Source organism: Lissotriton vulgaris, chromosome 1_1 (assembly GCF_964263255.1).
Source record: "Lissotriton vulgaris chromosome 1_1, aLisVul1.2, whole genome shotgun sequence".
NCBI classification, from domain to species: domain Eukaryota; kingdom Metazoa; phylum Chordata; class Amphibia; order Caudata; family Salamandridae; genus Lissotriton; species Lissotriton vulgaris.
Window position 1 is genome coordinate 1886782103 of NC_141685.1, and position 13628 is coordinate 1886795730.

Here is a 13628-nt window from a genome sequence, read left to right on the forward strand (position 1 = left end):
TATAAGCGGGGAAATGACCGCGGAAATCGGTCTCAGGTGAGGAGTACACCAAGACTGTATTTTGACCCCTCTACTTTTTTTTTGCATAACTGGCCTTTGTCCCTATTTGACCGCTACCCAGGTAGAAAATCCTAGAATTGCTGGCACTCAGGTGCAGCTTTTCTCTATGCAGATGATGCGGTCCTGCTGGCAAGAACCCCAAATGTTTTGCAGATGCTTGTGGACCACTTTGTCTGCTTTATGAACAATCTTAAGCTCATCGCTAATTATGGGAAATCTAAGATCATGGCTTGTGGGCGTGGCAAAATAAAAACGTTTATTTCTATGAATGGATTTTTTAATAGGATATGTGGTCAAATATTGTCTCTGATTTTACATGGTTTTTGCTGCTATTTATGCACTCAGAACTTAATATGGTTTTAAAAAACCGATAAAGTATTGTTGAGTTGAAAAAAAAAATCTTTAGGTTTCTTAGTGAGGGCCAGCCTTTGTGTAGAGTAAGCGATTTTAGCCTTCAGCTCGGTAAATCTGTGGTAACACTTTTTAATCTCCCCAGATCCATGGGGAAAGGGACCATTTCACCCCTTCTAAATGTGTTCAATGCCCAGTGTGTCTTGCAGCCAGGTATGAGGTAGGAATATGGGGTTGTTTCAATAGCTCCCCTCTCCAACTTGAGGAAAATCGTACATGCCAGAGGTTGTCCCACCTTTCTCCACTGCCTGAAGCTACATTATTCATGCAGAGCTACACCAGCAATATATTGAGGATAGGGTGCATTTGGCACCACTGTTGTTGTGGATTAGTGTCTGGCTTAAAACCCAAGCAAGCCTTTGTAGAGACATCATTAATGATGGTCTCAGCCTGGACAAGGTATGCACCATTCTGTGGCTGAGTTATATTTCTAAAACATTACAAGCATTGGGGTTGGCTGTTTTATGTATGCCCCCTTTGAGCATTAAGAGGGAAGTTAAATTGCAAGTCAAGCAGTTGTCTTCAGTTTAGTGAAGAAAGAATGCTGCAAACTGAGTTAACAATAGGCACAGTGCGGACCATCTACAGGTTTTCATGGCGCTGTTGAGACAGTTTTCTACATTTCTCCAAACGTACACACTGGGATTGGTTTCTCGTTTTCTGTTTTAGAGCTGGATTAGTCTGGAGGCTTTTGTGTTTTGGGCAGACAAACCTATTTTTCAAGGGGCTCTGTCTCCCCATACCCCTGCGATGGTATTGCCGAGCAGTCGCTGTTAAATCTTATGTTTTTTGCGACTATTTTAGTTCCCACGGGGACACTTTTCTCAGGCCTCTTTTAAACACATTGGGTCACCATCGGTTTAAGGAAGCCCTGTACCATCTACAGCTGCTGAGCACCCCCATTGTTTGTTTTAAGTGTGAGCTCTATTCTTAAGGCCACAGTCAGAGCGAGAACATCTATGGATAATATGATAATCACTCTCGCCATGTTTTTCATATAAAATTCACAGATTTTATTGTACCTTATAATCTTTCATATGAAAACATTTTATTGAGATTTAGAATAGTAAATAATAAAACTGTCAGAAAGAATATAACAATTAGATATATACAATGCTGAATAAATATTTAGTTTAGCAATAACCTTAAAAAATTAAATTAAGAAATAGAGTCAAATAGTGGAATATCGTAAACGGGACATATACAATTTCTTTATTATATATAGTTTCTCATTTTGTCGTTTTTTAATTTTTGGAGAAAGTGAAGATGAAGAGATAGTAGATATTCTATGCTCATCACAAATAAGATTCCACCATATTTATATACATATTTTAGAACTGTCTTTCAAACAGATAAGTATAGCTTTAAATGCAAGTGCGATGGAAAGATCAAACAAAACGGACTTTGAAGAAAGATTGGGAAAATCTGGTTACATAGTTCCCAGAAAAACAATTTGAATAGATAATGGAACATTACATGAAAATATTCTTAAACAATTTGACCAAATACATTTAAAAATAATCAAACACTCTAGGACTGTAGTATTGTAGGTGAGTTAAATTACCATTGGAAGAATGACGTGAGCAAAATAAAGAAGAGGCAGAGGAATCAATTTTATGGATAAAAGAGGGAGTATGCGAAAAATAAAGATTGAGTAATATTTGCAGCTTTGGAAGTATTGAAAAATGTACGCCATTGTTTATACCACTGATGAAAAGAGAGCGACATCTAAAGATCCTTCTCCCATAATGATTCAATAGAGAATTTAAGTCTCATAGTAAAAGAGGAGGATAAAAATGTATAAATTAGGGATACTTTGGGGGTTGGAATCAAAAGTAATATTATATAATGGTGTCAGGGGAGGTAACAGAGGGAAATCAGGAGGGAAGTTATTATTGAATAAAATGGATTGGATTACAGATAATAATTGGTTGTATTGTTGTAAACTTGAGTTAGGTAATTCATAGCATTCTTATAATGGAGCAAAAGGTATAATGGTATTTTGGGAAACCAAATGGTGGACAAATAAGATACCCTTTTCTTTCCAGTGTTTTTAGTAAAATGATTTATGGCGAATCACAATAAACGTAATATCCCAAATAGAAGATGCAAAAAAAGATTGATAGAAAGCTGAACTTTGGGTAAATATTGTATGCAGAAAATGTTGGGGCATTTTAAAATCGGGTTTTTGATGTAAATGTACAGTTAGACATGAAAACAACATCATAAAATGAAAAATCATGTAGTAAAGAATGCTCAAAAGTAATCAATTATGGTATCAGTGAGTCATAATAGTCCTTAGTCAAAGCATAAAATTTCTAATTAAAAAAGCAGTGTGATACAACTTAAAATTAGAGAGACGTACACCACCCTCATTTATCATCATCATCATAACTTTATTCGACAGTTAAGTCATTAAAGCACAAGATAAAACCAATCCTCAATGTGTGATACAATCTAAAAACAACCTTTATGTACATTCAATATAAATAATTAAGATACAATTAAATTCCATATGACAACTATCGAATACACTAGTTAAGAACATTTTAAAAATAAAATCATTTATAAATATGTCAAATGTAAAAAAAAACATTATTACCATATTACTAATTCCTTATAAGGGATAAAGGATAATTGATTAAAACACGGAAACAAGCTCATAAACAAAAAACACATACCCCCTTGCTTATACAAGTTATTATTGTTGCTAGTATAAGGCTTAAAACTAAAAAGATAGCAAGGAGGGCCAACAACTAGCTAGCCGGGCGTATCATTTACGATCTTATTGCCCAAGCCCAATTCAAGAACTTCACCACAGCGATAGCTATGGGTGGATTGGGGTCTGAACTTAGTATTCTCAGAGCCTCAGAAAATCTTCGAGTTCCCAGTAGTCGTCAAATTGGCTTTATCCATTTACAACGTGGTACAGTATATAAAGGACAGAAGAACAAGATGGGACTTACAGATTCTTGCTGGTCCAAGCACCTAGGGCATTTATCATTTGTTGACCCAACCCATTTACAAGTGAATAACCTTGTTGGGAGAGTACCCACCCTAAATAAGAAGTACAATTTACGGTCATGGGGCTTTTTAATAAAATCCCAGTACTTTTCTAACACAGGCCAGGACTTAAGTTCAAGGAATCGTCCAGTGAGGTGGGAAGAAAGACCTTTCGAACATGTTGCTGAGACCATTTCCCAGTATCTTCCCTTCAAGATTTTTTTAGAAGGAAAGACTGCATTCCAAGGGTCATCCCACAGTTCAGACATACCCAACCTCACGAGCAAGGATCTAATCTCCTTCAACCATTTAATTTTATGGAAAGAATCGTTTTGAATGATATCCTTTAGGCCCTGGGCATAGTGTGAAAGTTCCTCAGTACTCCATATTCTACGCCAATACAATAATGGGCGAAGAATTGCCAGATTGTCAACTGCTTTCTTACCAAGATCCCATAAGAGTGGTGTCAATGGGGTACTTTGTGGAACACTGGTGGCTTTACAAAAAAACTCATTCTCCACCAGGGACAGACCTTTCAGGTTCTCGAACCCCCACAGTTCGGCTCCGTATAGGGCTGAACTCAGAACCTTCATCCCATAGATGTCAACTACTGGGCTAATCGTTTGGTAAGTGATGTTTTACATTTTTGTAAAAGGAACCCTGATTGTTGTTGATGCTTTAGCACGGCTAGGTTGAGTTGACTATTCCACCGCATATCCCTCTTCAGGGTAACACCCAAATAATAAAGGCGTTAGCCTGCTCTAATGGGAGGTTATTCATAAACACACTACCTCTAAAAGATTTGTGTTCGTTGAAAGACATGAATTTAGTCTTGGCAGTATTTATTTCCAGACCGCTCAGAAGGTAAAAATCTCCGAACCGCTGGAGGGTCCGCTGGAGCCCACTCGGAGTTTTGGAGATAATCAAGGTATCGTCCGCGAACATGAGGATTGGGATACGAGAGCCTGCCAACACAGAGGCATCCGTGGGGGTCAGGGAAAGGAATTCTGCCACCCCGTTGACGAAGAGCGAGAACAGGGTTGGCGCCATAACGCACCCCTGGCGCACTCCCCGTTTAATGGGGAAGGTTTCTGTCACCTCACCCTGCGACCCCCACCGAACCTGGGCGAAGTTATCCTCATGCAGGCGCACGACCATTGTCAACAACTCCGGGGCCATCCCCAACTCCTCCAGGACTCGCCATAATTTACTGCGTGGTACTATATCAAAAGCTGCCCTCAAATCAACGAACACAGCGTACAGATCCCATTTTCCCAAGACTACTGTCCGCCAATAGAGGGTAATAAATCGAAAGACTTGATCTTACACAGGACCAATCTACCCATAATCTTCTGGATTGAGTCGATTAGGCTAATAGTCCTATAATTGCCTGCGACAGACTTGTCCCCTTTTTTATACACCGGAATGATTTCCGCCTCCTTCCAAGAATGAGGGACTGCGGCCCCTTGGGCTATAGCATTTGCCAAGTAGGCGATATATAGTTGCCAAGATTGCTTGTCATTTAAGAATACCTCCGCAGGGATGCAATCAATACCCGGTGCTCTTCCCTCAATTACTGTCTCTAGCGCTCTATCAACATCTTCTAGGGTGAAAGCCACTCCTTCATAAAATTTGCTGGAAAATGTTCCATTGCTCTCTATGCTACCAGTACAAGCGTACTGTGGCTTGAAATAGTCAATCCACTGGTGTTGGGCAACATTGTTCTGAGGGCGGTCCAGGCATCCGCCCCTGTCCCATTTATATGTGTCCCAAAATAATTTTGGGTTCTTGAGCGCACAAGCTACTTTGAGTTCCTGCCACTTACACTCATTCCATACCTTTTTCGCCTCCACCTGTATTTTCCTATAACAGACCCGTGCCTCTTTTACCTTACATGGGTCCTTCATTCTTAGGGCTAAACCCAGCGCTGTCCATGCCTTTCGACAAGTCGCATTATACCAGCCCTTGGGTTTCTTACTTAGTTTGCTTCTGCCTGAGCCTAACTTACAAAAATGTATTTTTAATTGAGCAAAAAGTTTAGCGTGGGCATTGGTCAAAAAAGAGTGGAAGTCCCCACTGGTGGCACTATATCCTAGGGCTACTCTTACCTTATTTACTTCATTTTTTATGGTAGTCAGGGTATCAGGCTGTTTCATGACTTTACTCCACTTAAGGTGGCACATATCATAGGCTAAGGCAAGGTCTGGGACTACACTACCCTGGGTTGCTGCTATAGCTTCAATTATATCCAACTTGAATAGAGAGGTAAGGGGATTATGATCACTCTCTATACGACCCAATACCGCCATATCAAAAAGGCCAACTTGTCCACAGTTTTAGGTGGACAAGCAGATAATCTATACAGCTTGACCTATGGCCATTATCATACGTTCTTTTGCCCTGTCTATCCAATGGCGTGCGACTGTTAGCAGCCCGTAGCTGTTTTGCCATACATAGCCCCTTCAATTGAATTGCTGCCTCTGTCCACTTTCTTATAGGTGGCAATTCTAGTTGGGGAATATCCCATCTTGAGTCTTCCTCCTCCGTTAAACTCAGGTCATCATGCCCTAGAGGCTCAAAGGTGGCATTAAAATCCCCCACTACAAGTGGCAGTGTATTGCTAGGCAAGGCCTTGATCAAGACTTCTAAGGCTGATATTACCTCAGACTTTTTCCATCCCGAATGTCCTCTTGCATAGATATTAAAAATAGCGATGCTTTCCCCGGAGGGGAAGGTAGCTTTCACTGCAAGTATATCATTATTTACTACGGGAAGTAGTTGAATATTACAGCTTAATGTCTGCCTGGCCCAAATCACTAAACCTCCTATTGGGCGACCCTTTTCTTTCTTTACTGCAGGAACATTGAAATTAAGGTATCCCAGCCTAAAAACAGAATCCACCATCCAAGTCTCTTGAAAGAGACGGACATCGAATTTTTCAATGAAATTAGACCAGTCGGGCGAGGCAAGTTTCGAACCCAAACCCGCTAGGGTCCAAGATACCAATGAAATAGAGCAATCTGTGCTATGGGAGCTACCAGCGTTATGCACCCAGCTCATTGTAGGGGGGCACCGATGCTCTAAGCTCGGCTCCGAGAAGGATAGATTTATCTCACTCAATGGTTGGTTTAGTATTACCTCGCAACCCATCTGGTTCAAGACTGATCTCTCTACATTAAGTAGAATTCCATTGGACCTAATGCCCATTGCCCCATCCTGGGCAGGGACTTTGTCTGCAAATGGAGATAGATTCTTATCTGGTTTAACCTCCTTAGAGACAACAGCATATTGATATGATTGGTAATCGCAGTCCTCCAGCCCAGAAAGCATGTCATATCTATTATACAACCTTAAACCCCCAGTGTTGCTCCAAGACTGAAATCTCCTATTTGCAAACTTGTTTAAGGGGGCAGGGTATATTAGTGGGTAAAAATAGGTCAGAGGTAAGGACTGGACTAAGGATGTTGGGCCTGCCTGTGTACATTTGCAGAAGTATTCCGGAGCCCTACTATCCTTAAAATTAATGATTATACAGTCTCCCTCTATGGTCTTTTTCCTTATCCCCACCCAGTCTACCCGTCTAGCAAACAAAATTTCAGCAGATACCTGCATGGGGAGTGGCCGGTTAAGATTAAGCCAGTGGATACATTTATTCTTAAGTTCCAGGTACGACTCCCTATTACCCTGACTCAAAAAGGGAACCCCCGGAAGAACCACCACGTACGGGGTAGATTCGGGGGGGATGTCTAAACATGGTAAACTTTTTGTAGATGGAACCCGAGTAGAATTATTCACTAGTGCATGTTGAGTTACAGATCTATTGTATTCCACTAACCGTGAACTGCCTCTCTGCGTAGTTTGATTGGGCATTGCTATAATACCAGAAGAGTGAGTGGGGGAGGGATGTAAAGGCTTAGCAGGAGCAGTAACGTTGGCTGTATTATTCTCATTCTGTAAATCTATAGGATCAACTGCAAGATTATTGGGCCCAGTCATGCTCGTTTTCAGTACCAATTACCCCCTTAGCCCGATTTCCACCCTGTAATTGCACCAATGCAAGCGATAATTCTAGGCACACGAGCCTACTTTCAATAGAGTCCAGTCTATCGTAAATTGGGAGGCATGTTTTTGTAAAGAGGAGTTCCAATTTGGTCCAAAATGCCGATCCCAACTCAGCAGGTGGAGCATCACCAGGACTAGATGACAATGTAATCACATCATTAATGGGTTGATCTGTTGTAAAATTGTGGGGAGTTTTAGGGGACACACTTTTATTAGCTATATTAGCTTTCTTAAGCTTTGCTTTTCTTCCTTTTGCTTGGGACCCACTACGCCTCCTTTTAGTCGATGTCGTTGAGCCTGCCATTTGTTGAATCACCCCTGGTATGGAGCTAAAAGCAGAGCGGGTCTTGACACTAGATGAAGTTGATCTGGGATGCATGATAGGGTTAGTAATGTTCTTGGTGCCCAGAGAGGCCGCTTCGCTGCCCATGCGGCATACCAAACATCCAACAGGTTGCAAAAAATGGTTTCTCTTGCCCTCCCCAGAGCTGCCCAGTATAGCAATGTCAGTAGCTTGTTGGGGCATAGGCGACCGAGCCTTGGCCAAACTTCCCATGGAAGATCTTTTGTCGAATGCAATATCCAACGATAATCTCTTTTCTGTCAGCTCGATTTCATGGGCTAAGACAGAAGATGCTCTTATAAGGAATTGGTCCAAAGTGCCTATTACCGACCCGCCGGCAATACATTTTCCGGCATTCCCTCCCGTGGTGGAAAACATGATGTTTGAAGCAGATAAAACCAACTCCACCGAGGGTTGTCTTGTGGTTATATTTTAGTTCAGCTTGCTGGATGGTTACACATACGCACACTAACCTTATTGGAGATGTTAGAGGGGGGCCCGTCCCGTCCTCGTCCGTTCTCGAATGGGCTCATACGGGCACGCCCTTGGCCCGGGCTTCCCTCGGCACACGTCCCGCGTGCGTCCCGTGAAGCGGGAGGTGCGAGCCGCTAATGAAGGGCTGCTGCTGCGGGGAGGGGCTGCCGTGCTGGTGATTTCGCCCACTGTCACCTGGTCCTCGTAGTCTTTGGCTCAATGCCCTCACAAATCCTCGAAGCATCTCCCGCGAAGTGGGAGGCGCAAGTCGCTAATGAAGGGCTGCTGCTGCAGGGAGGGGCTGCCACGCTAGTGATTTTGCCCACTGTCACCTTGACCTCGTAGTCTTTGGCTCAATGCCCTCCCAAATCCTCGAAACGTCTCCCGTGAAGCGTCTCCCGTGAAGTGGGAGGCGCGAGTCACTAATGAAGGGCTGCTGCTGCAGGGAGGGGCTGCTGCGCTGGTGATTTCGCCCACTGTCACCTGGCCCTCGTAGTCTTAAGCTCAATGCCCTCACAAATCCTCGAAGCGGGAGGCGCGAGTCGCTAATGAAGGGATGCTGCTGCAGGGAGGGGCTGCTGCGCTGGTGATTTCGCCCACTGTCACCTGGACCTCGTAGTCTTTGGCTCAGTGCCCTCACAAATCCTCGAAGCATCTCCCACGAAGTGGGAGGCACGAGTTGCTAATGAAGGGCTGCTGCTGCTGGGATGGGCTGCCGCGCTGGTGATTTCGCCCACTGTCACCTGGACCTCGTAGTCTTTGGCTCAATGCCCTCACAAATCCTTGAAGCGTCTCCCCCCTCATTCTTTGGACAAATTATTCTAGATAGGGCAATACCAACAGGTTTATTGTTCCAGAAAAAAATGGTGCAAATAAAGTTAATTTGGGAGACATATTAATTAGGGATTTTAAAGGTTAACATGTAAAGTATAAAAAGAACATGTGGTACAATCATCATTTTAATGGTCTCTAATATGCCCACCAGGATAAATGAAGAGGGGACCAGGTTGAGAGTAAGTTTTGAACTTTAAGTATTAGCACAGTAAAATTGTGAACAAGAGTTGTAGAGATATTGGGGTAAAATCAGACACCCAAATATTTAATCTGAGAGGGGCACCATGTAAAATTAGTGCTATGAAACATGTAGGGGTAGCATGAGGAATTTAAGGGTAAAATCTCAGTTTTAGAAACATTTGACCTGTAACCAGAAACATTAGAATACACATCAATTTCTTGCAAAAAGGCATCCAAGGAGGCAAGTGAATTAGAAATATAAATCAGGATACCATCAGCATAAGCTGAAAGTTTAATTTCAAGAGAGTTATGTTTAAAACCAGAATTAAGAGGTTGAAAGGGGACAACCGTGTCTAGTACACCTATGTAAATTAAAATAAGGAGAGGAACACCCATTAACAAAAACACAGGTCCGTAGTTCAGAGGATAGTAATTTGATCAATGAAAATACATTTTGGGCAAACCCAAACCAATGGAGAGAATTAAACATAAATTGCCAATTTATATGGTCACAAGTTTTCCAGTATCAAGCGATAGGGCAGCAAGAGGAGAGGGGTATGTTTTCCCACAAGCAACAAATGACGAGAACATCCTAGCATTATCGGAAGCAAGTCTGCCCTTAATAAAACCAGTTTAGGCAGGTTTAACAAGAAGGGGAATGACATCTTCCAACCGAGAGGCTTACATTTTAGCAAACATTTTACAATCATAGTTAATTAAACGAAATTGGACTATAATTTTTACAGAGGGCAGGATCCTTATCTGGTTTAGAACAATATGGGCGTCTAAAATGGAACCATTGCTTTAGAATTCAATAAAAAAATAATTCAAAAGTTCAAGTATTTTAGGAGCAAGAAAAGAGGAAAAAGAGGATATAAGTTCAGTAGAAAAACCATCTGGACCGGGAGCTTTGGGCTTTTTAAAACATTTAATAGAATCAATGATCTCCTGAAGAAGTATGTCTTTTTCAAGAGCATTGAAAATGTCAGGAAGGGAAAGAGGATTAGGAAGGCCATGAAAAAAGTTTGAATATCACATTCAGAGGGACGTGTTTCCTCAGTATATAATGATTCATAATAAACTTTAAAGGCGGTAATGATATCAGGGTCAGAAGATAACATTGCATTGGTAAATTTGTCACAAATAGGACAATGTTTTTCCGTTCTGATTTAATTTTTAAATAATTAGCCAACATTTGGCTTGCTTTATTTTGACCACCATGGCACTTTTTCCTTAATTTTAAGTAGGATGTTGGATACTTCAACAGTAGCAAGTTTATTAAAAGAAGACTTAGCTTTAATAAGTTCCTGCAAAATGGTGGAGTATTTGGAAGAGAAATAAGAATGTTAAAGAGCTTTAATGTGTTGAGGAGCCGAAATGTATTTGGAATGAAACATCTTTTTGTTTTTAGCCAAATAGGCAACAGTAAAGACCCTAAAGGAAGCTTTAGAAGCTTCCCAGTTATTATAAACAGTTATGTCCTTAGAGTGATTAAGTTAAAAAAACTCGTTAATAAAGGTTTCGTCCGACAATAAAGATTTACCCTACAATCTAAGTGTATTTTGAAGTGTATGTGTGCTGCTCTTTCCTCTTAGTGTTTTATTGGCTATTTAATCCGACGTATTAGATTCTCAGTTTGAAATTCTTTATATACACCCATGTCTTCTCACTGTGCACGTTATATGATTGCTGCTTTTTGCTGGGAAATTAACTTAGGCCATTTTTCCACATTATTGCTATTGTTGCGTAACACAATTTACCATACTATGTATGATTTTACCCTACTTATATCATGATTGCTTTTTTTGCATGTTTTTACTGTGATTTTGATGGTTTCTCTAATTTTTTATGGCCATGATTAGCCAAATAAAGATTTTCTTTAATTGAATTGAACAAAGTATTCCAATACCTGGATCCATTTTGTTTTTACTCCTGATTTATTGTGAGTGGTTCTTTCTGAGCCTCTATTTCAAGTGTCATGCAGGTATGAAAAAATGCACAGTAAATATAAAAGTTATGAGTTATGTAATGTTTTCTGTCAAATACCTTAAAAATTTGAAAAAAAAGCTGAGCATCGAGAAAGAAGTACACAGTTTTCTACTCAGGCATTACTAAATTTGCATTTTGAATTACAGATCTATTACTGGAAAGTTCACAATTTATCAAAACGAAGTAAACGGCATGTGGAGAAAAAAATATTGACTTTCAAAGGGAACAGAACCCACGGAATGCTGCCCGGACTGGAGGCATTTAGCGACTACGCACTCAACGTTAGAGTTGTAAACGGCAAAGGAGAGGGACCTGCAAGCCGCGATGAGTTTTTTCAGACTCCTGAAGGAGGTATTCAATTTTAAATCAAATTTTAAAGTAAAATTTAAAGTATGCTTGAATCATCTTTGTTTGGAAATTATGTAAGGACAGCACAGAAGATCCCAGACAGATAGAAGGCGAAAGAAGATGCTTTACACCACTAGTAACAGAATCAGGAAAGCCATTCTATTAAGTTGCCACTCCACCCACCGCCCCATATTACAAGAAGGGATTGATCCTCCAAAGGAGGTCCCTCAGATCAGATAGGCAGTTTAAAGCATGGCTATTTCGAAGATAAATTCACAAATGAGATACTTATAACATGCATGTGGTGAGTGTCTGCCAGCAGGAAAACTGAACATTTTTAGGCCATTTTGCAGAGACCTTCTTGTTAGCAACATGTTCTTTATCAAGAGCTCAACTCAGACTATTTTCAGTGATAAGGTAACACTTATTTCAAAATGGTTACCTATATATTTGTAATGCATAAAAAAGCTAAGTCCTTCTGTGGCCATAGATTGAATGAAACTATATTGAGGCGATTGTAGAGGTGTAATTTGCACTCAGGTGAAACAATTTGCTTTTTCTATTAGGAGACCATTTCAGCCACCATCCTCAATTTTAGAAACATATCATAAAAAAGACCTTCTCTCTATACTTCCTTTCTTAAGTTTTTACTAGCTTCTTCTATCCTCCATTATGATTTGTCTAAAATCTTGTGCCGAGTAGCATTTGTTTTAATGGGATTGTGATCATTGTGGTCAAAGATTTAGATCAATGACAGAAAACATCTACATTTCTTATCAAGTCAGCAATACATAATGCCTCCATTTCCAGCCTCAACCTAATTTCTTGATACTAGGCTTATGCTAGAAAGACAAGCAGGGCTACCCTTAATCTCATGAAACAAATGCTATTTTCTGCTAGGATGGAATGTGTTTTAGTGATATACTATGGATTGTTATTATTATGTGATGTTATGGTCGATTATAGCCTCATAGCCCGTTGTAGCATGCTATACCTGCTATTAAAGGCCCGCTCCAGCATTAAAGGCCTGAGCTGAAGGCCTTTAACAAGGGAGCAGACTGTTAATGGCCGGTATAGTCCAGCTACGGCAGGCTATAAGGCTTTTAGAACATTCCGCCACTAGTGAGCAGAATGTTCTAACAAATAAAACAAAGGCCTTAGAGGGCCTGAAGATACTGAAATCCCCTCGGGCTCCACAAGGTTTTTGTTTACAGCAACAGCTGTGAACGACCAACATTTGAATGTTGGAGCTTTAGGCTTTTACCAGCCATGTCTTCAATAGAGGTCCCAACATTCCAATGTTCAAATATAGCATTATAGCCCACTGTAGCGAGCTAAATCTGCCATTAAAGGCATGCTCCAGCATTAAAGCCTGAGCCAAAGGCGAGCGCCTTTAACAATGGAGTGGGCCTTTAATGCCGGAATATGCCAGCTAAGGAAGGCTATAAGGCTATAGAGCATTCCACCACTAGAGGTCATAATGTTCTAACAAATAAAGTAAAGGCCTCACAGAGCCCAAGCAGACTGAAATCCCCCCAGGCTCCATGAGGCTGTTTGTTCACAATAACAGCTGTGAAGGACAACATTGGAATGTTGGAGTTCCGAGCTTCTACCAGCCATTAGAAGCCCACAGCACTCTATTGTTTTCAGTGGAGCTCTCAACATTCCAGTTTTCTACTATATTGCCAATGTTTTGTTTAGTGATCACAAAAGAGACTGGAATTCTGAAAGCTAAGGGGTCATCTAACATTTTACACATGGGTTAATGAAGAGCACCACCTGCAAGGCCCACACAGATAGTAAATGTTTTCCCAATTTGGGTAGATGAGAGCAAAGACATTTGAGATGACAACGACTCTCCAAACAAAGGCAGTGCAGTATAAATTTACTCAGATTAGAGATGGCAATACAGTCAGTGCAAATT

At 40.9% G+C, this 13628-nt stretch overlaps 1 protein-coding gene across 16 annotated transcripts in view; it reads left to right on the forward strand.

The window, feature by feature from the left end:
* Positions 1 to 13628, forward strand: part of NRCAM (neuronal cell adhesion molecule) — a 967670-nt gene that overhangs the window by 845127 nt on the left and 108915 nt on the right. For all 16 annotated transcript variants that reach the window (XM_086919453.1, XM_086919434.1, XM_086919444.1 and 13 more), the window contains one exon: positions 11503 to 11707. In XM_086919453.1, coding sequence (XP_086775579.1) covers positions 11503 to 11707 — 205 coding nt within the window. The remainder of the gene's footprint in view (positions 1 to 11502; positions 11708 to 13628) is intronic.